The following is a 25459-nucleotide window of genomic DNA, read 5'->3' as shown; positions in this document are numbered from 1 at the left end:
CAGAACTGCTGCTTTATGACATCATCATATTTTTGTGACTTAATCTCAGATGTTTAGCGAAGTTTGTGGTGTTGCCAAGATATTTCACTGTCTTTGCGCACACATCACACACAGCCTCATTATTACCTTCACAGCTAAGATACAGCCAGACGTGACTGCTTTTACTGTCAGCCATAGTCAGTATTCAATCGCGGGAAACATAAAGACTTCAAAGAAGCTCCGTCACAGAGCTGTAGCGCAAGTATAACTCTGACAGGTGGATGGAGAAATAGTTCCTATCAACTGAGTATAATTAGACCACCCTGGTGACAATAAGATACTTATGATAAAACACACACACTCACTCCAATTGACTGTGTTTAGATATCGATCCTAGAGTAGGAAACGTTGGTATCAGAAATATCGATACTTTAGTATCGATCCACACATCACTACTAGAGACGGAGTTGTTAAATGAACGGGTTAGATGGTGCTAAGTTGACGTTATGTCGCACATTTCCAATGCTTTTAAATGTAGTATGGCATGATTTAATGATTATTTATATTTACAAGGTCACAGAGTCTATTGCTTTCTCCTTTTTAGAATGACATGTATAACAGTTAGCTAGCTGTCCTGGCATGACTGGACATGACTAACGTTACCTTGGCTAAGGTTCATGTTTAACACATTGTACATGATATCCAGCAAAACTAGTTTTCTGTGACTGTGGCAATTGAAGTTTATGGTCACACAGCATAAACTAGACTTTAGACCGCTGATATAACATTGAAAATATGGACTGTTATCTAGATATTTTGAGGTGTTGCTGCTTTGTTCCATTTTCTCCTTTATATGTGACATAGACGCATTTATTACACTCATTTATTTTCCTACCATAGTTGAAGTGTGGATTATTGGTGATGGCTATATCCAGCATGGATGCCAGAGAGCTGCAGAGAGCTTAGGAAGCGTCTTCACCCTGCTGGATGTCTCTTGGTATGGCTGATTTCTCCCCTTCTTTTCCCCTCCCTGCAAAGAAGTGCAGCACCGGATGTCCTCATCATCCCCTGTGGTGGCATGAGCATGTGAGGTTAGCTCATTAACTAGCAAATTAGCCAGCATAAAGCAATGCCAAGCTGTGCTAATGATGCTAACTAAATGGGAGTATATGCTAGCCGCAGTTTTTAAACCAGCATGCACAGAAGTCAAGACGTAATACAGAAGTGTTATAATTTAGGGTGATAATGCTTTTAACAAGTAATTGACTTTGCTTGGCAACGTACTGTAACAGGGTGACTGTGGTCAGGGAGAGAAAAGATTTGCGGATACTATCAGAATCAGTGGCTGTGCCCTATGAAGACAGGTAGCTGGGCCTAAGGGCGAGTTATGTAAAGCTAGATATTAGGTGTGACAGGTGCTTCTTATTTTGTGTCTACACTCTTTGGGTACACATATTTCTAACCTGTCGTCTATCTCTCATGTAGAATGTGTGACGGCCTCTGCTTAGGCCCCATCCACACTACTGCGTTTTTGAATTAAAACGGAGACCTTTTGCTACATTTGCACCTCCTGTCCACACTAAAACGACGAAAACGAAGACTTAAAACAGAGAAGTTTGGAAACGCTGCTGACCCCGTTTTTCGTTTCAAGTCATACAAAACAACTTTAATAATTGTAACCTTTTTAATGATGTTTTCTTGTATGCAGGATCTGATTGTTTGATTTTACCAAAATCAATAAATAAAGTTGTGTTTGTACAGTGTAAAGTACAGGTTTGTACTCTAAAGTAAATTATTTTGGGCACAACCCAGACTAACTGAACAAAAAGTCAATCCATGGATGTTTGTATCATCGAGTCCTGTGTGACGACTGACCACAGTCTATGCTTCTCTTATGGGTCAGTTTATACTGGATATAGGCTGAAGCTAAAATGACAGCTTATTGTGTGTGGACTCGCTGGCTCTCCATTCCCTCAAACGTCAGCGCTGTCAAAACAGTTTGCTATTAGTAAATGGATTAAATTTGCTAGTCAAAGTTCCCCAGAGTCCTCTGCAGGATTTACTTCCCGCCTGCAGAAAATTCAACTTGATTACAAACAACAGTTAAGAAAGAAAAACATAACAAAAGAAATATATATAATAAAAAACTAGTCATTTATAATAATTATAATAATGAAATAATTAGTTGATTAATTATATTTTATAATAATGTATGAAAATAACAATGTGAAAATACCAAAGGTGTTGCTCGTAGTGAGAATTATCTGTTTAATCTGCATACACTGTAATCTCTGAAAAACCACTTGTAATATTTACTACTTATATTGCCTTACTGAAACAGCTATGATTGTTTTAAAATACTGTAATCCACTGCCACCAGAGCAAGCTATTCTGAAGCTGAACCGATATCTGTGTTGTGATCCATCATTGTCTTTTGGGATACTTTGATGCAGCCTTTTTTTCCCCAAAGATTATTTTTTCATTAATTGTCCCACACTTTCTGACCCTGCTTTGGTGTGTGCATGCTGCTTTAGGTACTGATGAGACTGGTTTCGTTAATACAGTCATGTTTGAAGGTTTTTCAGACATAAAAAAAAATACATGTTACAGGATTTTACAGCTCTGGTTATCACAGTGATAATCATTTTATCCTCCAACTCCACGTTCGTGAGATTTACTGTGGGATTATGGTGGAACCTACCAGGAATGTTCGCTTATAAATAAGTAATTGCTGTTAAGGACGTTGCAACGCGTTGCTGCAAAAGATGACTCCCGTGTGTGTTTTTGCTGGAGTCCCTCTGTCAGGATCCTTGCTGTGTCAACACAGCGATCTTATTCAAATGAATGAGGGGGGTGGGGGGATTTCACGTAGTTCTGATGTTGGTGTGAATGTCACTGTGGTACTCTCATGATGGCTTTAAGTTTGTAAGTATAACCACCCACTGTTGTGCTTGTGTTTCTCCAGGCCAGAGACACAATGAAAAAGGTGTATTCACATTAGCCCATACTGCAAAGATGTTACTTTGTGTGTATGACTAGCCGGGTCATGATATTCTACCAGAGGCAAAATGGCAGAAGAAACACACACAATCTTGTTTTCCCAGTCAGATGGCTGATTATGCAGCAAACACTGCCCTCATTTAACATAACCAAATATTTTGTTCCACAAAAGCACATTTACAAATTTACATAGGCTGTTTATGATCTAACTATGTACTTGGACAACCAGCTGTTAAAAATGACCCTAGGTTGAGGCTACGTTTGAACCAACAATAGCACTGCTTCACAACACAATTCGTCCTCATTCAGTTTCAAGAGACAACTGACAAGCACACATTCTCTTTAGATTAATCTGTAGTGTGAAATTGTGAACGGCATGATTCTGTGCAGTTTGCTGTGCAGTGATTTGCCGTCTGAAAAGTCTTCAAACGCCAATATATATCACTCAAACTGGACGTGCTGATATTTCATCTTCTCACCTTTAGCTATAGTAACACCAACTCAGCTCCTGGTGTGTCTTTAATCTGCTGTTTTCAGTCTGAACACATCCTAACACCCTGTTCACACCTGCAAACTCAAAGTGCCATTCTTCTTGGCTCACAGCCTGAAGTTTGCAGGTGTTGTGTGTTGAGCATGTCATTTACATACTCAGCTCTATTTGGACAGTCATTTTCTCATGTTGCCTCTACACTGACGCATATAGTTTATTTCCTGAGTGGTGTATTTGAGCATGTCGTTTTTGTTTGAAGGTCTTTTATGTAAATGAGTGAAGTAGGAGACCATTTCGTTTCCAGCGAACCAACCAGTGTTCATTTACCTATTTTATGCCAAAAGAAAAAAAACAGCATCTCTTTCTCTTTGTTTCTCCCTAAGAAAAGGTGAGATTAGTTATTTTTCCCAGGGGGGCCTCATCCCAAGATTTGGCCTGTGTGACCTGCACAGACTCATGCTAGACTGAAAAATGTTTATTCTGGGACCATCCAACCTCTCTGGCTGTAAAGGTGTCACTACGGACACTCCACAGGAAGGCCAAAAGGTCAAGTAACCATGGTAACACCCTACGCTTACCTCCAAAACATCAAAGTGAAGAACCCCTTTCAGTCATGATTCTCTACCCCACGAAATGGTCATAAAACAGATTGACTGCATCACCCCCCCCACACACACACACACCCACCCACCCACACACACACACCCACCCACACACACACACCCACACACCCACACACACACACACACACACACACAGACAGCCTCTCCTTTTCACACTGATGTGCCAAACTGATAAGACGCCAGAGAAAGGCCAGCCTCAAATTCCTTTTTATGAACAAAGAATGTCTTTGCCTTATAAGCTATTTTGTTGCTCTGTCTAGTTAAATAATCTTTAACAGTTACTTAGTAGTTCTCGTCAATTCTGAGTAGTTATTACCATGTCATATTGTTTAGAAACTATGTTGAAAAGAAGGAACCATAAAGAAAGTTAATTTGAAGTGCTGTTATTTTTCTCCTGATGCTCATTCACATTCCTGCCTGTGTCTTATGTTTTACACAAAATCTATGTTCCAAACACCTTCCTATATACTTTCTTATAAATAATATGGTACAGAAATATTATCCTATGTTATATAATCCATTTAACTAACTGAATTAACACTAAGTATAAACAGTCACAGTGATTTTCAGGTCCTTTCACACGTTCGAAGGAGAGCAACAAACAAAACACACCTTTTATTTTGTTTGTTAAAGTTATCAAACCATTTAAGTCACGCAACTTTGAATAGAGAAACAACCAAGTTTCATTTAAAGCTTTGATTTCATTTCAAATCAACTTCCACTAAGTTACTCCGAGCGACAAACGGAGTGGGAGGCAAACCACGTGCGTTGGTTAGCGTTGCCCAGCGCCAGCAGTGACACCGAGGACATCTACCAACGAACTGAGCCAGGGTTAATGCTCTATCACTGCAAGAGTTCCCGCTGCTACCAGCCGAGGTTGACGGCCCCCCGGGACAAACCCACTAGCGGAAAGCCCAGTCCTGGCAACCGGCCGTGTGCCGTGCCAAGCCGTTGAGGGACCGTGAATGCCAAAGAACCTAGCCGCTAGTCGAGGGGCCGTCTGAGCACTATACCAGCTGAGAAAACCAACAAAGCAGTGAGGCAAAAGCAAACTCTGCATTTTGTGGCCAAGTTGATGTCCTTTAGCCTTTAGCCTGAAACTCATAGCCAATTGAACTTAGTATCATCATATAACATTAACTTGCGTCTAATCGTCTTTTATTACTTTAGTTATACATCCTTTCCACAATAGCCAAAAACTAAATACACATTGAACCCTATTACTCTCATTTGTTTTTTTTACAAATAATTTCATTTACAAAGAGTAGGTTCACTACACCTGAGATAATCAAAACTAATTGTTTGTCTTAAACAACAATCTTGTTACTCAAAAAGAGGACATTGGCTCAAACATTTCAACTTCTCCAGGTAGGAGAGTCTTGCTGTCTTAAAACAACCTTGAAAAAGGTTTTGCTTGCTGTAATCATTCCTCCTGTTCATCCTAGACATTAAGAGATACCTTCCTAAGCAATTAGGGACAAAATACGCAGTCCTGTTTCTCTGTAAAATGTATTTGAAAGTTTATCTGCACACACAGCAGTCTCAGTTAAGACAAATCAAGCAGGTGTCTTGAAAAGTTACAACCTTTTAATAACCTTCCCTCTTTGTTTTATCTTTCCACTGCAGCTCTGCACAGAAACACTGTCAGGGGAAACATAAAGAGGCCATTTTATACAAAAACAACAGTGACTACAGAAGATACTCAATTTCTGAAGCCTTGCATCAGCCTAAAATAAAACATTTGAATATATTTTTTACACAGAATGAAGACAATGGATTGTGTCCCCTATCGCTTACATTGGATGCATGCTAGGAAGGGATATCTTGATGTCCAGAATGAACAGGAGGGATTATTACAGCAAGAAACACTTGTCTGTCAAAAATATCGGCACCTGGCTATTAGACATCCTATCCTTTAAATTAGTCTAAAATTGGCCTATCTTTAGGAGATATGTGGATAAAAGAAGAACTGAGGGTGAAAAAAGTTACCATAATTGTCCAGATTCTTTTATTTGCAATTGCTATCAATTACTGGTCATTGGCGAACAACAGATTTGTGATACTGCTGATATGTCAGACACGTAGCTACCATACATTATGTGGTCAAAAACATTTTACTTTTACCAGAACACTGCAGCTATACAGTATGTGATAATTGAACATGTGATTCCAAACCCATGGGTATTATTCTTTCCACCAGAGGTTGAACCTGCCTGAAAACTTTTTTCTCCCATTCAGCCACAAGAGCCTCAGTGAGCTCCAAAACTGATGTTAGTGATCAGGTCAGGCTCCCAGTCGGTGTTCCAGTTCATTCCAAATGGATGGTTGGATGGTTTTGAGGTCAGGGCTACGTGCAGGTTAGTCATGTTCTTCCACACCAAACTTAGAAAGCCATTTTTTTTTACAGAGCTGGCTTTGTGCACGGCAGGATCATCATGTTGAAACAAGAAAGCAACTTCCTCAAACTTCTGACACAAAGGTGAAAGCACATTAATGTCTAAAACATCATTGTATTCTGTAGCATTAAGACTGGAGGGCTGTCCACATACTTTTGGTCATTTAGAGTCTATGATAAAGCTACGGTAATATATGATAATGTACCACATGTGGCTAGTGTGCTATCCTTATGTGAACCTCACCTCCTGCTTTAAGTCTGACGAGAATGAGGGAATGACTCAAAACGAACACACGTCATACAAAACATTAACACATAACAACAAAACCACCAACAACAAGTCTCTGTCTGTCTGCAGACACCCCATCACATCTTCCATCCGTCAATGAGTCCATCAGTCAGTCGTTGACTTTGTGAGCTCGTCGGCAGAATGTCCAGTGATGTTCCACTGTGTTCTCATTGGCCCGTTCGCTCATGTGGTGAACACGCGTGTTGCGTATTGTGAAACCCTGGAAAATAACGACACAAGCAAAATAAATAATCACATAAATTTACATTATTCGTTTAGCCATAATTTAAAAAAATACACCATGTTGTTTCATGATAACCTATTATTTTGAAAATGTAAAGACTTGATTTGTGATGTTTTATTTACTGCTTTTCCACATAAGTATTTAATACTACTGTACATGATGAAACATTCTGCATTCATGTTTTTAAACAAAATAAACACTGTAATGCTGACCACTAAGCAAAAAAACAAAACTAAACTAAAGTACTCTGACTGATGTAAACAGTTTTTCTAGTAAGAAGATAATTTCTACACATGTTAAAGATGAGATAAATGTTGCATACAGCTTTGGAGATGAAGTCGAGCAGGTGGACACGCAGGCTGACTTCCTGTTGATGGTCACATGGTCCGAAGGTGAAGGACACCTGGTAGTCTCTCGTGTCCATCATGTGTTTGTTCCACTTTGTGAAACTGCTGGAGATGGACTGCAACACTGCATGGACCTAATGAAGAAAGAGAGTAATGTGACTACTTATTTAAAATTTAGCATATACCGTATACATAATGTACAGTATCAGCATAACAGAACTAAGTATACAAATATAGAGATGAGAATGTTAAGAGAAGAGACATGATATATGAATCTGGTCTGAAACACCTTAAGGCCAATTTATACATGCAATTACACCACCAAAATGCTAGCTGGCGGTGGGGTTTCTATGTTCGACTGTGTCGAGTTTCTTCTTCTTCACTGGTGTAGGCTACTACAAACAATGGTGACTAAAACTAAGGGGATCACGTTGGAGCTGATCGATGTTGAACAGCAGTTACATTTAGTGAAATTACTAAAATGCAGAAATGAGAGAAGTCGGAGGAGGAGATGGTATGTACAACCCTTGAACTGATTGAGGCAGAAGGACAAGCCGGAAATGCACAGGAGAAAATGCGATGCTACCAAGCTGACCAGTCACAGTTCTTGCAGAGTGCACTGTTGCAACGTGTAGTTACATTTTTGGCGCAGGGTACGCAGCAACATGTAGTCTACAGCGTACTTATGGCGTAGATTCGACACAGAAGTATAAATTAAACATTAGTAGACTCCAATTTCCAAAGTAAAAGTGGTGAATGTGGTTGTTCAGTTGTATTGTATGATGCAATGTGATATTTAAAGGCAGCACAGTCAATAGAAAGATGTGGCATAAGTCAAAGAGGTGCATATTTGCGCTAAGCAGAACAAATTAAAGAGGAGAAATGTTTCAAAATTAGTGAAAGTTAGTGGTTATTCCAAGTTGTCTGACTCCATGAATGAACATGGAAAATACAGACAGAAGCAGAGAGGAGGGTCTGAAGCTATCACTAAGTATTATGCCTTGACTCATCAATACAACCCAACCGCTGCTCCCACAGACCTTGGTGGTGATGGTGAGCTGGGTGATGATGACTGCGACAGGGTTGGAGTACTTGGACAGCTTCCTGGTGCTGGACAGCTCCACCACCTCTTCGTAGGTGTCAGTGGGGTAGGGCAGCATGGGTTTGGGGTCTCCCAGGCACTGGATCAGGGGCTCGATCTGATAGAAGTCGGCCTCCTTCCTGAGCAGCTCAGTCTCCTTGAAGTCGCATGGCAGCGTCAGCTCGGACGTCCGCAGGAAGTTGAGGATATAGCTGAAACAGCAGAAACAGAGACAGGATCAGTCCAGACTGCTGAGCTGATGATTCTCTCAAACTCTGAGCTGTCAATTAAGTCAGAACAGGAGCGAAGATAGCTGCTGTACAAGTCCAGATTATTTTCTCTTTTAAAAGGACAAGGTTTGTGTTATTCTATATATTTTTGCCCACAAATCCCATTAAAAGTCTTGCAATACTTTGACTTCCCCACTCTGTTTGAGACTCTCAGCCTCAAGCCCATTGGTTCCTACTGAAATGTAATTTGATTTCCTTTCTAAAAAATGACTCAGTCATTTCCTGAAAGAGCTGCTCACTGTTACAAACATTACTCAAAGAGGAGGAAATAGTGCATTTGTTGGGGACTATTTTCAGTGGTGGATTAATACACGTTTGCTTCTCTAGTGAGCATTTCCGGTAGCAGGAAGGTGTTTCTGGGATTGAGTCAAAACAAACAACAGTTCATGGTAATGAAGGAACATGTCACCCAGTGCAACAGTGAGGCCAACTCATGTGTTTTTAATAGTTTTTAAACAACAATGGAGCTCTATGGCACAGAGGAATAAGATATATTAGACTGTGGATACACAAATTATTTGTTTCTATGGTTTGCACACAAGATTGATTGACATAAACAAAAATATAGGTAAGAAATTTTTATTCAGCAGCGATGCTGAAGTGCCAGGGCTCTATGCTAACCCTCATCACAATGAGTAATAATAATAATAATCTTTATTTGTAGAGCACTTTTCAAAAACAAGTTACAAAGTGCTTTAACAAGTGTAAAGACAATAATACCCAAGAGACAATAATACAAAAACAATACAAGATAAAAGCATGAAAACATTGAAAAGACTAAAATACACGTTTAAGATAAATATAAAATTAGTAAAATACAATAAAATAAAAGTAAACGAGTACATGTGCTCCTAAATGAAAGTTTTTCAGAGCACACAAAGAAATTTAGGAGCACAGTAAAAATTGTTCAAGAAATACAGAGTTTATTAACAAACAATGTATTATAGACATATTTATACTACGTGTGTGCTCCTGCTCCTTGAGTGCAATCATAATGTAAAAACCAGTGGAGGACTATGGAAGTGAAGACTCATATCTGGACACTAGGTACTTCTCAAATTGATCTGAAAGATCCACATTCCCATTAAAACACCCTCATACAAACACTTAGAGCTGAAATCAACGTAAGCATCTTTATTCAAAACTCCTTTTCCATGTTTATCATTGCGGTTAGGAGTGATTTTTAATTAGGGTTATTGGTTGCATTTGAAGCAATACGTTTTACATCAAATCAAAGTTAGGATCTTAACAAATAAATCAGACAATGCAAAAGCAATTTATTGATATTACAAAAGTTATGGTTTTGAAATAAAATCCCGAGTCTCCAATGACCGAGACAAAACAAATGCGGTCGAGTCTGAGACGACAGCAAGACCATCAAAAAGTGGTCTCGAGACCAAGACAAGTCCCGAGTACTACAACACTACTAAGGTGTGTCTAGCACCTTGCTGAATCCTGCCACCAAGAACTCAAGCTGTTCAGGAGGCAAAAGTGAATCCTACCCAGTATTTGAAAGGTGTGGGAAATGTTTTCTATTGATCATTTATATATATATATATATATATATATATATATATATATAAATAACACACACAAAAAAAATCTTCTTGATCATCATTGAGATATAAGAGAATCAAGTTTATCCATCAGACAAGCTGTGTTATTAGAAGTGCAGGCCTTTGCCTACACGCTATCACTTTTGCATTCCTGCAGAGGGGAGCTCGTTGTTTGATGCTGAGTCTCACTGCCTCCCCCACACAGGAGTGTTCCCATTTACGTATACACTCTGGGGAACAAGGGTCTGGATGGCCTTCACCTGTCTATGTCTACTGATGTCTATTGATTGATGCTGCAATAAAGCTTTTATTTCTTAATAGTATGATGCAGGGAAAATACACCATTGTTACCCGATGGAGACAAGTATGGTCAAAAAATCAGGATAAGCAGATGTCAAAAGCAGACAGGATGAGTTTAGAAAAGTTTGGCTTTGCAGTCACAAAAGGTGGAGCAGAAGAGAGTATATGGTGTACATATAATGAATGTACAACAGAGCTTGACCAGTTTCTCCTTGGGACCAGCTCGGATTCACATGCACATCATTGAAGTTTTAGTAAAATTATGTTGCTTTGAAGTTTGAACTCTACTGGATTCAAGTGTTTAATTGAAAAGAAAGAAAAAGAAGGAATGAAAGTACATGTGGGTGAGAGGACCTGAAGACATCTGCCCCAGGTACACAAAGGTGTACCTAAAATGCGGCCACCAACTGTATACGACGATAATGATTAGCAAGTGAGCAGGCTAATAGGCGTGTGCCATATCATATTGTTGACGATATGTGTGTATAAGTTTGAATATGATTCATATTGTGATAGGGCCGTGCAATTAAACAATAATAATTATCGCAATATAATTTTCCTCAACAAAAATATAACAAATGTTCAATAAATGTTTAATAAATGTATGATTTAATTCATTTGACGAACAAACAAATTAGGGCTTAATTTTTCTATTAAGATATTTATTTGTTGAGGAATAGGGACTGTAAAAAGATTTTACTTAATTTTACTTTTATTATTATTTTTTATAAAAAAAGATTTTAATATTTTTTTGTTTTACCTCAAATTTGTTTTTCATGTTCTGACCATAAAGAAAAGTTTAAAAACACAATTAACCATCTGTTTAAACTTGAAATTTATAGTGATAGTAAAAGTTGACTGATATGACATTTTTATCGTGATAACATTTATGGCCATATCGCCCAGCCCTACATCTCAACAAGCATGGCTGAAAGCAAAAGTAACATCAGAATCAGTTTTATTGCCAGGTACATTTTCACATATGAGGAATTTCCCTTGGTATAAATTGGTGCTTACAGTACACATGAACATAAATAGAAATATATAAAAAGTAAGGATATCAAAAATTACAATACAATGCTAGCAAGTATGTGCAAAAATTCACAACATGAGCATAAAGCACAGTTGTGCATTGTTGTCAAGTGTGGGGTCAGGAGTGCGTATGAGTGTGCATGTCTGGGGAGGGGGGCATGAGAGTCAGTAACAGTGGGGACTCAGGGCTTGTTGAGGAAGCCCACTGCCATCGGAAAAACTGTCCTTGAGTCCTGGAGGTGTACAGGTCCTGAAGAGACAGAAGGTGACAATCAATCACCTTCTCTGCAGACCGAATGATACCAGATGGTGATGGAGGAGGTGAGGATGGACTCAATGATGGCGGTGTAGAAGTGCACCATCATTGTCCTTAGTAGGCTGAACTTCTTCAGCTGCCGCAGGAAGTACATCCTCTGCTGGGCCTTCTTGGTGAGGGAGGTAATGTTCAGCTCCAGAAGAGCAGAGGGGAAGGAACGCAGCACTGAGGGGATCCGGTGTTGATGGTCCTGGAGTCAGAGACATGTTTTCCCAGCTTAACATGCTGCTTCCTGTCCGTCAGGAAGTCTGTGATCCACCTGCAGGTGGAGTCAGGCACGTTCAGCTGGGAGACCTTGTCCTGCAGCAGGGCCGGGATGATGGTGTTAAAAGCAGAGCTGAAATCCACAAACAGGATCCTGGCGTAGGTTCCTGGGGAGTCCAGGTGCTGGAGGATGAAGTGAAGGGACGTGAATGTTTACTGCATTATCTACAGATCTGTTGGCTCTGTAGACGAACTGCAGGGGGTCCAGGAGTGGGTCTGTGAAGGATTTTAGGTGGGACAACACAAGGCGCTCAAAGGACTTCATAACCACAGATTTCAGTGTTGTGTAATTTTTTATCTTTCTTCTAATCTATAATCTGTATGTTAACCTACTATAGAAGTGTTTTAATCACTAGTAAAATGATAGTTTGATTAGTGTTTGCTTTGACATTATAGATCGTATAACTGTTTTATTCTGTGTAAGATTGTAACCTTCCTATGTTGCTACATGTGAAGTGAAACTACTGAAATCACTGACAGTAAGGCCATGTTAATTTAGGAAAAAGCAAAAGTCTTGCTAACGTATGCAAGTAATGTTTGCTTAGAGTCCAGATAAAATACTGAGGTAATGTTAAAGTCTAGATTAACATGCTGTATAGTAGTAGGAATGAGTCATCAGGTGAACACCTGCTACAGGTCACGTACCACTGAATAAGATGACATGTAAGAGACTATTTTGTGTGGCCAGTCCTTTTTAGGAGGTACAACACTATATACTTACGTTTGATATGTTAACGTTTAAGAGAATTATGTTAATCTTTTTTAAAAATATAATTGTGTGTGTTTAAGTTTTAATAGTGTCAAATTATACAAGAATATGTTTTAAAAAAATATGGTGTGACTAGGTTTGAAATCTAATGGTGAATTTCTGATCCGGAGTGTTTAAAAATATAAAAGGCTATATTGTAACAAAATTATGATAAAGAACAGCTAAAAACAACTAACTTGATGATACAAAAAGGTAGAGAAAGGGTTAAAATTAACAAAACATTACATGTAAGAAACCACTAGATAGCAGCAGGGGATAAAAAAGTTCACCATCAGAGAGGGTGCTGTCAGCAAACACGAAGGTGGAGACTAGGAGGAGACTGAGTAGAATGCCCACCTGAAGGGCGGAGTTTGAGGTGATATATAAGGCAATGTTCGCTGACTGCGTACTCTGTTCCATCGTGATGCCTGCTAGGATGTTACTAGGGTTTTGCTGTCCTTTACTGGAATAAAAACTCTTTTGCACAGATTCTTGACCGTCTCCAGAGAAGTTTTAGACTATAAATTATTGACAATTTTGGCGAGCTATTTGAGTATTTTTGACAACGTCTAAAGTGGTGAGTGTAAGGACGGGCCTTCAGCTGGCCTAGCCCGGCCTTTTCTCTTCATCATCAGGGCGACGGCTCTGTAGTCGTTTAGTCCTGTGGTCCTAGGCTTTTTGAGGACAGGGATGATGATGCTTTGAAGCATGCTGGCACATGGCATGTCTCCAGTGAGGTGTTAAAAATGTCTGTGAACACCGCAGACAGCTGATCAGCTCAGTGCTTCAGGGTAGATGGGGAGACAGAGTCCGGCCCAGCTGCTTTGCGAGGTTTCTGCCTCCTGAACAGTCTGTTGATGTCCCTCTCCAGGTCAGGTCTGTCCCATTGTCTTTCAAAGAGACAGTAAAACTGGTTCAACTCGTTGGCAAGGCTTGAGTCGTTCATGGAGTAGGGGGATTTAGGTTTGTAGCTGGTGGTCTGTCTGAATCCTCTCCCAACAGAAGCAGAGTCATTTCTTGAGAACTGGTGTTGTAGTCTCTGCATACAGCTGTTTAGCATCTTGCACCGCCTTGGTAAACCTGTACTTTGACTCCTTAAACCTGGATCGGTCACCTTTCCTAAACGCCTCTTCCTTATCCAACCTCAGCTGTCTGAGCTTAGCTGTGAATCAGGGTTTGTCATTGTTATAACTCACCCTGGTGCGTGTTGGTATACAGCTGTCCTCACAGAAACTGATGTAGGACGTCACAGCCTCTGTAAACTCATCCAGGTTGTTGGTAGCAGTCCTGAAAACATCCCGGTCAGTGCAGTCCAGCTTCACTGGTCCACTGCTTAGATGTCCTAAATATAGGTTTACAGAGTTTTAGTTTCTGTCTGTATGCAGGAATCGGGTGGACCGTGACATGATCAGAGTGACCCACTGCAGCATGGGGGATGGCGTGATGGGCCCTGCTTACTGTGCCGGAGAGGTCCGTGTCGCGGTCCGCTCTGTAGACCTGGAAGCCAGCCTGCTGCAGCGTTGAGTCTGCTATTGATCCAGACAGCCACGTCTCCTTGAAGCACAGAACAGAAGATGCCTGATCTGTTTTTCCCCACCAGTAGCTAAAGTATGTCCAGTTTATTGCACAGTGAGCGCATGTTGCAGAGAAATATTCCCTGTAGCGGCGTGCGGTGTCCTCTTCGGCGTAGTCACACCAGCATACTGGACCTCCTCCCCCTCCTCCGGTGTCTCACCGCATGAACAATACAGTGAAGTTTTGACCAGAATGTCCAATAATTCCACTGATGACCCCTGATGTTTATGAGCTCTTCTCTGGTGAAAGGGCCAGGTATCGCAGCAGAATGCAAAGTTAACAAACATAAACAAAACAAACAGAGCACACCAAAATACCTCAGCTGCCCTGAGCGCCGCCATCTTGCCGGGGTTGCTACCAGCTCCATGGAGGAGCGATTTTAAGTAGTGTTTGGTTACAAAAGATCAGATGTACAACAAATGGTAATTAGGGCTGCAACTATTAGTCGACGACGTCAACTTTAAATATTCGTTTGACGGGAAATTTCATTGTCGACGCATCATTACATAGACGCCGTTTAAGGGAGAGATAGCAATCTTCATTTCAGGAACATTTCAGGAAGTGCTGGTGTGGTAGTGTGATGTTGTTGCGCTATGGTGTGGACAGGACTCTGTACATTTCAGTATATATTGTAACACGGGGTTTTATTTTGAAGGATGCAGTTAATATTTCCACTACAATGTTTTTCTTTTTCTTTATATCAAACATTATGGAACGGTTTTAATGCGTTTCTTTTCATGAATGTGTTTACGTTAATGGTCTTTATGTGACGGGGATATTTCTTTCCGAGGAGGAAATGTTAGAGTTTTACCACGGGAAGTATAGTGGACACTTTATTTTGGTAACTGCACTTACCACACTTTGATTGACGCCATTTCATTGCTCCTTCTATTTACATTTTATTTGGTTGTAAATAATGAAGTTAAGTCACCGAACCCACTTGAAAAATATCCTTGTTTACATTGTTACGTTTTGAAGTTAATTTTAAACCTGCTAAGGAAGGAGATGTTTAGCAATCAGCACGTGCGTGTCGTGAGGCTATTTTGTGACTTGCTCCGCTAGAGTGTGCTTTGGAGAGTGACGCTTACTAGCATGAAGCATTTAGTGATTTTACTCATGATGTTACGCAGGAGCTGTGAATGTTTTGTTTCTTCACAATTACAGACCTGTTGCTGCTGTTGTAGCTGCCTGTGAATAAACTGCTCCAAGATAATCCTGAGACGTGTGTCCTGGCTTACTATACAGCACAACGCAGAGGGCAGTATCGCTTCCACTGTCTGCCATGACTGTTTGTGCCTGCGGGGGTAGCGGTGCCATCCGGCCAGTCGGGCCCACAAAGCCCTTTGGTCCCAGTTACTCAGACCACTGCAGCAGCAACAACAAAGGAAAGGCAGTGTTTCCTATACATTCATATATTTGTCGCGGCCCGCCACAATATCAATGCTGACCGCCACATACTGATTTTAGTTTTTATTTTATTTTACTAGGCATATTTAAAATCGTATTTGATTGCAGATCCACGCCATACATCCTCTCGCTCGTCTCTCTCACGCTCATAAACACAGCAGCACAAATCTGTCTAAAAGTTATTAGTAATGAGTAATGGTTTAAAGTACATAAAGGAACAGCTGGCTTGTGATGTAGCCTACAGAACATTCCCCACTTATAAAACTGAAAAATAAATTACAGAAGTAGTATGAAAAGGGACTGTTGCTTTATTGTTCCAAACAGACATTACATTGTTAGTGTACAGTTGGGGTTTTAGTACTTGCTTTTAATTTGTTTTTATTTTATATAGTTCCAAAGCAAAAATCTTTCTTGAAACAGTTACAAGTTTTAAAGTTTGTATAAATCAGTGAATTATAGGAGTAGTCTACGCTGTCTTGTCTTCTTCCCTGGTTCCCTGGCGTTGACACTGGTGTCTGAATAGTAAAACTCAGTCACCTAATGGTAAGGTTAGCTAGATAGGCTGTGTGTTGGAGATCAGTTATTCACTTTAAAGATATTTAATTAGTTAAATGGTTTAATTAGGGTTAGGGGGTGACAAAAATAATTTTGACTAGTTGACTAATCGAATAAATAATAAACAGATTAGTCGAGTATGAAAATAGTCATAAGTTGCAGCCCTAATGGTGAAGTGCAAGAAGACTATAACAAGAAAAGGGGGCAATGCAACAAATTGATTTCACCATCTCAAGCAGAAGCAACAAGCTGAGTACGTGGAGAGCTCAAAAGCTATTGTGAGTTCTCAGCCAAAAATATTTTTCAGTATCATCAAGAAAATCATTACCGCAGAAATGGCGTGTTTGTCTCATAGGTGACGGCAGAGAAAAAGTCATGTTGTTGCTAAAGCTAAAATGCTGCTATGCAAACAAATACTTATTTGAAGTTAACCTGACGGTGTTTCGCATGTAACATTTGGCATGTTGGCGTGCTAGCATGTCTCAATCTGACAATCACAAACTTAATCCATACAGACTACATATGTTTGGATACTGAGTTTACAGCAGGGTAAATATGATTCATCTGATGAGCTAGCCACAAATACACACTCACCGAAACAGCAGGCCGTCGCGGTCAATAAAGTAGTTTCCGTGTGCATCCCTGACGGTGGGGAGGTCGCCTCTGAACATGGCTCCCAGCATCGAGTCTGGGTAGCGCTGCAGCGTGGACAGAGACGTGCTGTACACACAGCCGCCCACATTCAGAGTCACAGGCTCCCCCATCTAGACAGAGCAGGAACGACATTGCAGTCAGACAACAATGAAGGCCTTTCTCAATACAGAGTACACCATCAACAATTTTGTGTTCTTGTGAGTTTAAACTTGGCTTGTCTGTGAACAGAAGGCATGTAGTACATACACTCTTAACTGGGACTCAACTGCCACACTGGGAGACTTAATTGGGACAACAGCATTCTTACTGACATCATCAGCTCATCTGTGCTCAGGTGACTACATCTTCTATCCACACTGTAATGTATATTTAAAATAAAACCAAATCTAATATCATACGTAACACCACACTGCTTCTGTATATTTTTCCCTACACATATTTACATCTCCAAATGTTCAAGTAGACATTATTCTGATAAATCAACAAAAAAGTCTGAAAACTAGGACAGTGATATAATGCATTTTGTAGCCTCTAACCCTAACCATAACAACTAAAAGGCATAACCAGAACCGTTAAATCTGAAAAATCTGATACATAATAGTTTTTATTTGTATAGCACATTAAATGCAGCTCAAGGTGCTTTACATACGCGAGCACTAAAGCGAGTAATAAATAGATAAAGAATACAATACAGCAGCATGCACAAATGCCACATGCACAAAACACAGGTATTAAAACATTCAAAAAAAGCATACACATTGCATTATTATTGGGGACGAAAATAACTATCGAGCAGATTGGGTATCACTCATGATGTGACTGATCCACATTAAAAAAAGTTTATTTGTTAGTATCATAAAATTTCAGCTATCGGATATTCACGAAGTCACAGCAGGCCTGAATTATCCACTGTGATGTATACAGATGCTGAATTTGGAAATAGAGAGCACTGGTATCTTTACTCAGTATCAGCAGATAAATGAGTAATGGGACAGTGAAAGTTCAAACTGTAAATCTCTGAACTGAATCTAAACCTAATTCCTAAAATCTAATTTTAAACCTCAAAAAACTACTTGAAGGTCCAGCTCATAGTGAGGACAAACCAAAATGTCCTCACTTTGAGCTGAGAAAGACAATAAACAAAGAGAGTATGAAGGCATGTGCCATCATTCAAATGTCAGACATTGTTCAACTGGCCAAAGGCTGAAGTGCCAGAAAGCAGGACAGTTCAGACTGAAAAATGTCTGCAGCGAAGTAAAAAACAGAACTGCGCCCACACACACACACACACACTCGCACACCATGTGACCCAGGTCTCCATTCTCCATCTGCAGCCTTGGGCTGTCTGTGTTGTTTCTCTTCAGGTCAGACGGTTGTAAAGATCATTTCTATTTCCACCAACACCTGAAACAAGACGATAAACAGCTTGTGAAATGGTTGCCATGGAGATAATCAGCCAGCTGATGCTGCGTTTCCACGGCCCAGACATCATCTGGCTGATTAGTGTTGCGTCCCTGATGTGTCCACAAACTGCCAGCCTGTGAGAAACAGAAGGACGAGCTGTGGACCTTGTTCCTTAAATCTCAGATTTAAAGGCCCAGTGTGTAATATTTAGGAGGATCTATTGACAGAAACAACAATATAATATACATAACTATGTTTTCTGTGGTGTCTAAAGACCTTACATAATGAACCGTTCTGTTTTTATTACCTTATAATGAGCAAAAGCATTTCTAACTACATACACAGCAGGTCCCCTTACATGGAAGTCGTCATATTGTGCTGCCATATTTCTACAGCAGCCCAAAACGGACATAATAGAGAGCATTTTCTGTCACTACGTTGAATACGTACAAAGACAAAGGAAGAAGAAGTACTAGAAGTAGTAGTCGTTGTCTGGTTTGTTAGAAGTAAGAAAAGAAGTGAAATTTAGACAAATGGAGAATCAGGCCGGATTTTTATATACAGTCTATGGATCAGGCGTATCATTTAGCAAGAGCCAACAGAGCGTGTCGGCCACTGTAGCTTCTCCTCCGCACTTGAAAGGGGGGGGGGGGGAGCAGTGACTGATGGTGCATTCATGTGATGTCGGAATTATCTGATTTGTTTTCCTCTTCAAATCTTTATTGCAAAAAGAGGAAGAAAGTGTACACGGGACATAAAGAAGTATACAGAACAGTATACAAATAAATAAGAATACACAAATTTTAAAAAACTTTGCCAGGGGTAGTCTATATTAGATAAAGATATTAAAAGATTACTATATGTTTTATATTTTTAAAGCCTTTTTGTTGTTGGATTTACAAATTACAAACAAAAACCTCATGGAGGTTGTACAAAGTTAGTTTTTTTTTTACAGCTGAATTCACAATTGCCATCAGAATTAATACATTTATTATAAAGTACATTTTTCATCCGCAGAGCAAAGGAATGCACAATGAGCCATTGGTTGCAATTTGCAACCCTCACCTCTAGAGATCACAAAAACTTACACACTGAACCTTTAAAGGAGACCTGTCATGCTTTTCCATATTTTGACTTATCTACAATGTTACAATGTTGGATGTTCATGTTAAACATGGCCAAAGCTTCAAATAATGAGGTAGAAGTATTTAAAAGAAAACCGGTGAGCCAAAACTTCAGATTTCCTCCTGTTCTGAACGGTCTGTTTTCAACAGCTTTTTCTCCCAACGGCTCTACACGGAGCAAGTATAACATTTATGGTCATTTGCTCTGCACAGCTACGCTCAGTCTATCTGTACACCATAGACTGAAGTAGACGACACTGTGGCATCACCCGTTGGTTTGTGGACCGCCGTTTGAAGCCTTGAGTTTGTCCGATTTTTTACAACTAGCGGCAGCGGACGTGACCGTATTTGGACGAGACGGTGGAGCTAACTGCCGTGTGTGGAGCTAGCTAGCTAGCTTAGCTAGGTGCATCTGTAATTCACGTTAACTGTCATTTTAATAGGGCTGACATTTTATCTAGAGAACAACAGTCTTAAAACTAAATATACTCAGCAGAGAAAGTGAACAGCCAACTCCTAATAAGCTTTTTCGACGGCGCTGGTTAAATTTACACAGTTCCGTGGGTACGATTCACTCTAGTCTGATTGACGCATACTCTGAAGCATACTCAGCTTTATGGTCTATTTTAAAATAAATGGGACCATAATTTACTAAATGAACACCGTGTTGTATTGAAGAAGATATGAAACTTGTGATTGAGACCATAAACTCATTAGGAAAGTGCTTACTAAGGTAATAAATAAGCTGAGCAGTAGGGTCATTTTACCATTATTTCCAATGGAACTGGACTTCTTTTTGGAACCATTTGGCCGTTTTCGCGTTTGCATCAGATTGCTGACCGGAAGCTTCTCAATTGCTGCACACTCAGGGGCAACAACAGCCTGGTAACATGCTTCAGGTCTTATCCAATCAGAAGACAGCACCAACGTCAGGAATTTGGGAGTTAACTTTGATCAGGACATGTTTTTCTCCTACATAAAACCAACTTCAAGGACTGCCTTTTCCCCTCCCTTACGTTAACATTGCAAATATCAGGAACATCCTGTCTAAAAATGATGCGGAATAACTCGTCCATGCATGTGTTACTTCTGGCTGGATTATTGCAATTCCTTATTATCGGGCTGCCTGAATTTCTCCCTTAAGACTATCCAGTTGATCCAGAATGCTGCGGCACGTGTACTGACAAGAACTAGGAAAAGAGATCATATTTCCCCTCCTGTATTAGCTTCTCTGCACTGTCTCCCTGTAAAATTCAGAATTTAAAATCCTTCTGCTCACCTTCAAGCCCTTAATGGTAAAAATCATATTTTAAAGAGCGCAGAGTGCCCCATTCCCCCGGCTCCGTAATTAAAAAAGAAAGAAAAGGGTTAATTTTAATAATAGAAAACGTGAAGCACTGATGGTCCGAAGCACATAAGAGAAGCAGAACATCTTGACCCGTGCATACCAGAACAAATGTGTACCTAGGCTTGTTAATGAAGGAGTTACAGAGAAGAGTCTCAGTATAGTGGGGTGCCTGGCACTGCTTTGCTGCGAACAAGCTCGCACAGATAAGGCAGGCGTTTGACTTATAGAGTGTAGTTTCCTTGCGCCTTCACATGGGTAAAAGCCTAGTGGCATACGATCCTGTTTTAATTCATAACCAATCACAGGCTCACTGACTTATTTGTTTTGAATATGGACCAATTAGGAATACTCCAACAACCTATCAAGAGGAGCGTGTGTTGAAATATAAATGAATGCACAACTGAGCCTGTTCAATTGCTGCATAGCCCAGCAAATCTTTACTGCATTGAATTCAACTCAATTGTTTTAGATATGAAGAACAAAGCAGTATGCACGAGGACCTGAAGACATCTGGCCCTGCTGAAGGTTTTTCCTCCCACAAGCTTTATAGCTTCTTTCATCTTATTGTTTTAGTTTTCCAGCCTACAACTTTACTATTTTGAGATTTTGAGCTCTCATCAGTGTTGTTTCCAGAAGCAGCAGGCAGCTGTTTTTAGCAAACAAGCTCTGACAAACCCATGGTCCACTATCTGTCCAGCACCAAACAGCAGACAGACACAGTCAGAGACTAGCTGGTGAAGAAAGTGGAACATTTAGCAGCTAAAGAGACAGATATTTTTCTCAGGGGTTGGGGAAGAGCAATATTGGACTTAAATTCATCAGGTGGACAAACGCGACTTAAATGGGACAGTAATATCACTTTGTATCTGCATTGCAGCTGTACTGCAGTAACTACCTGCTATTTTTTCTGTCTTTGAAAAAAAACAAACTTTTATAGATAAATTACTATTTAAATCTGTCTGATTATGGAGATTTGTGCTTTGATGCTCTGAGGTGTGGATAGATGAGGCTACAGCACCTCTACAGGACTGGTTTTAATGCACAGACTGGCACATGTTCAGAGAGAGGCCGCCACCCAGGAAAACCACAGCCGAATATATCTGTGACATCATATGTCAGGAAATGTGTTGATGATGTGGTGATCACTAAGACAATAAAATCATTCCCAAACTAGAAAGCCTGGATCAATGGAGAGGTGAGGGCTCTATCCAGAGACAACAAGGCTGGTTTTTGAGTCAGATGTCAAGAAAGCTTCAGCACCGCCAGACCAAGACTGAAAACTGGCATCAAGGAGGCGAAGATATCAGAAGAGACTGGAGAAAGACCTCAACACAACCAACAACAAACATATGTGGCAGGCGATCAAATACATCACAGGCTACAAAAGCAGGAGAGCCCCCATCATGTGTGAGGCCACATGACCAGTTGAACTTAACACCTTTTCTTCTCACTTTGATCTCCTCAACAAAGAGTCAGCTGTAAAGTCTACTCCACCTCCAGAGGACTGGCCACTGACAGTATCCACGGCAGATGTGAGGGGAGTCCTGCTGAGAGTGAATATGAGTAAATCAGCTGGGGCTGAAAACATCCCTGGCTGTGTACTAAAAACCTGTGCCAATCAGCTAGTTAATGTTATTACTGACATTTTCAACATATCACTGTCTAAGGAGAGAGTTTCCACCTGCTTCAAGACAGCCACCATCGTTTCTGTACCTAAAAGGTCTGCTGTGTCCAGTCTGAATGACTACCATCCTGTGGCTCTCACCCCCATTCTGATGAAGTACTGGTTCTACAGCACATGAAGAACAACATCCCAGCCAGCCTGGACCCTCACCAGTTTGCTTTAGGAACGAACAGATCCACAGAGGATGTCATCTCCACTGCCATCCACTCAGCCTTCATACGCCTTGAGAAAACCAACACCTACATGAGAATACTGTTTATGGATTTCAGCTCAGCATTCGACACACTTCCCCCCATGATGATTGGAAAACTACTCTGTTGATAATGTAAATTTTTTTCAATGTTTTACAATTAAATTCTGGCCATACCTTACACATTGTACCTTTAACTGTGGGGTAAGCGATTCTGGAGAAATCCAATACCATAACAAATACCATGATAAAAATCAAACAATGACACAGCAAGTAATGTAACTGATGTTAGGTTGGTTGTGGGTTTATCTTCAAACAAAGATACTAAACAATCACTGGTTCCAGCTTCTCTAATGAGAGACACCTGCATTCTATTGAACGACCAGCAGGGGGCGACACTTCTGGTTGCAAAAAGAAGTCCGGCTCCATTTGAAATAATGGTAAAATGACCCTACTTTTCATCTGATTTATTACCTCAGTAAACACTTTTGCGCGATGACGCAATGGATAAGACTATTCCTTTGGTGTGAGACACCCCGGTTCAAACCCCCACTGTGACCCATGCACCAATGTGTCCCTGAGCAGGACACTTAACCCCTAGTTGCTCCAGAGGCGTGCGACCTCTGACGTGTATTGCAATTGTAAGTCGCTTGGATAAAAGCGTCAGCTAAATGAATAAATGTAATGTTTTGTCCTTAAACTTTTGTTTGCAAAGAAAATGCCTTTCACCTCAAATATTACTCAAGTTTCCCCATTTGCTGTTTATAAGTTTTTCAATAATCAGAACCATAGTGTTACATTTATTATTGAAGAAGGTATGTCTTTAGGTTGGGTAGTGGTTCAATATGGGACAACTGAGGGCCCCTGTCTCTTGAATAGTTGGTCATTCTGATTAATCAAACCACAATCTAACATCCTCTCATAAAGGTTTACAGTTTTGGGAGGGTTACTTTGGAAATGTAATAGGCTACCGATTACAAGTTACCCTATTTAAAATGCAATAGTAGTGTAATTATTTCAATCACTTTATCAAAGTTATGGACCTTATTACATTTAATTACTTTATGATTCATTTTCTAAATTTCTAGTGAAGGTTTTCAGCTGTTAACCATTTTGAAAAGACAGCTTAAGAGGCAGTTTAGCTGGCAGATGGGAGTCTCATCAAACGTTACTAAACAGCTGTGGCTAGAAATGGCAAAGGAAGACATTGTGCACATGAAAAACGTACAACAAAGTATTATTCAACATATAGCCTAGCTTTTTATAGAACATTTAGATGTAACCACCAAACTAATCATGAACATTTTCATAACTGTAATTTAATTACACATTTCCCCAGTAATTGTTATGGATTATAGGATACATTTATTTAATTTATATAACTAAATTACATGTAACTATAGTTTCTCCCCAACACTACAGGTTAACATAACATGTAGGGGAAATGTATTCAAATTGAAAGGGTCTTTATCAATTGGATATATTTGGGTTCTTGATTAATGGTTGGACAAAAACAAGTAATTTGTAAATTTAGGAAACTGTGACATCATCATTTTCAGACATTGTTCAGACAATGGGAATAATCTTTCATTGCAGCCCTATCAGTTTAGTAACCAGTTTGTAAGGTGCGCCTGAATCCAGAGCAATAAAATCCAAACTCTACTGTGATGATCAGCTGTTGTTGACACAGTCAGCTGATTTTCCGGTGTTCGATTAAGAGTCTCTGATGCTGGACGGCGTCATACTATAAAATGTTTTTCTACATAATATTGACACATGAAGATGAAGCAGCATATTAAAAACACGTGAAGGTGAAGATAACCTTTTGTGTGTGATGATTAGCTGAACACTGCTGTCTCCCTCTGCAGCTGAATGGAGCTAGCTAGTTAGCATGACGTGAATGCGTCACACCGTCACTTTAACAGGTTAAATAACATTTTTAAAAAGTCTTACCGGTCTTACCTATAACCACTCCATCACTCCCGACTGCTGCTTTACCACCACACACACCTGGAGGTAAAAGCTCCGAGCTAACCATCCATTTACATCCATCAGTTATTAGCTACGCCACTGACTGTGAGGAAACTTCCGGTAAGACCTATCAAAATAAAACCTGATAAATCAAGAGTTTTTGTGAGAACAATAAAATAAATGTTTTATACATAATATTAAATACATGTATTATAGTGATTTTTTCAGAGTTGTAGAAAGTGCAATATGGTACATATTATATATATATATATATATATTATATTTTTATATGTTGTCAATTTTATATTTATAAAAATACAATTCCTCTCCCCCTGCGATGGATTGGACCCCAGAGCAATGCACATGTAAGTAACTGCTACATTGTTGTGTTTTTCTTTTACACATAGTTCTATAATTCTTTTATAACTTGCATATCTGTTTATTCCATTTTATAATTCATTTATTTCTAGCCCTCTTATCACTTATCACCATATTGTACATGTAAAATACTACTTGGCAATAAACCTCTTTTTGATTCTGAGAGGATTTTTAGAAACACTGAGATCATAAGTACCCCTTATATTATTTATTTA

The 25459-nt window shown here is 39.8% G+C and overlaps 1 protein-coding gene across 4 annotated transcripts; it reads right to left on the bottom strand.

Annotated features, from left to right (window-relative positions):
* Window positions 1-6077: 6077 nt before the first annotated feature.
* On the bottom strand, window positions 6078-24989 carry kctd6a (potassium channel tetramerization domain containing 6a). 4 transcript variants are annotated; one of them, XM_038697062.1, is made up of 6 exons: window positions 24858-24989; window positions 18447-18549; window positions 17086-17255; window positions 8408-8660; window positions 7343-7501; window positions 6078-6996 (listed from the first exon to the last, which is right to left on the bottom strand). In XM_038697062.1, the coding sequence occupies exons 2-6, from the start codon at window positions 18471-18473 to the stop codon at window positions 6886-6888; spliced, it is 720 nt and encodes a 239-aa protein (XP_038552990.1). In that variant the 5' UTR covers window positions 18474-18549; window positions 24858-24989; the 3' UTR covers window positions 6078-6885. The 4 variants fall into 4 exon arrangements, with proteins under 4 accessions (XP_038552990.1, XP_038552988.1, XP_038552989.1 ...); XM_038697060.1 differs by having other exon boundaries at window positions 6855-6996; window positions 24849-24977; XM_038697061.1 differs by lacking the exon at window positions 24858-24989 and adding an exon at window positions 20441-20519 and having other exon boundaries at window positions 6855-6996.
* Between the last annotated feature and the right edge of the window lie 470 nt (window positions 24990-25459).

Source organism: Micropterus salmoides, unplaced genomic scaffold (assembly GCF_014851395.1).
Source record: "Micropterus salmoides isolate LMB-PRFRI ecotype aquatic unplaced genomic scaffold, ASM1485139v1 Ms_hic_scaffold_4, whole genome shotgun sequence".
Classification (NCBI taxonomy): domain Eukaryota; kingdom Metazoa; phylum Chordata; class Actinopteri; order Centrarchiformes; family Centrarchidae; genus Micropterus; species Micropterus salmoides.
The sequence above is the reverse complement of the archived record's forward strand: the minus strand, read 5'-3'. Positions and strand labels throughout refer to the sequence as shown.

Bases quoted from the DNA above. Each gene is read 5' to 3' on its own strand.
- kctd6a (XM_038697062.1), bottom strand. From the start codon at position 18,473: ATGGAGAATGGAGACCTGGGTCACATG. The intron at 17,256-18,446 runs GTGTGCGAGTGT...TGCTCTGTCTAG, and splicing joins ATGGAGACCTGGGTCACATG to ATGGGGGAGCCTGTGACTCT. The intron at 7,502-8,407 runs GTCTGTGGGAGC...TTTCTTCATTAG, and splicing joins AGCTCACCATCACCACCAAG to GTCCATGCAGTGTTGCAGTC.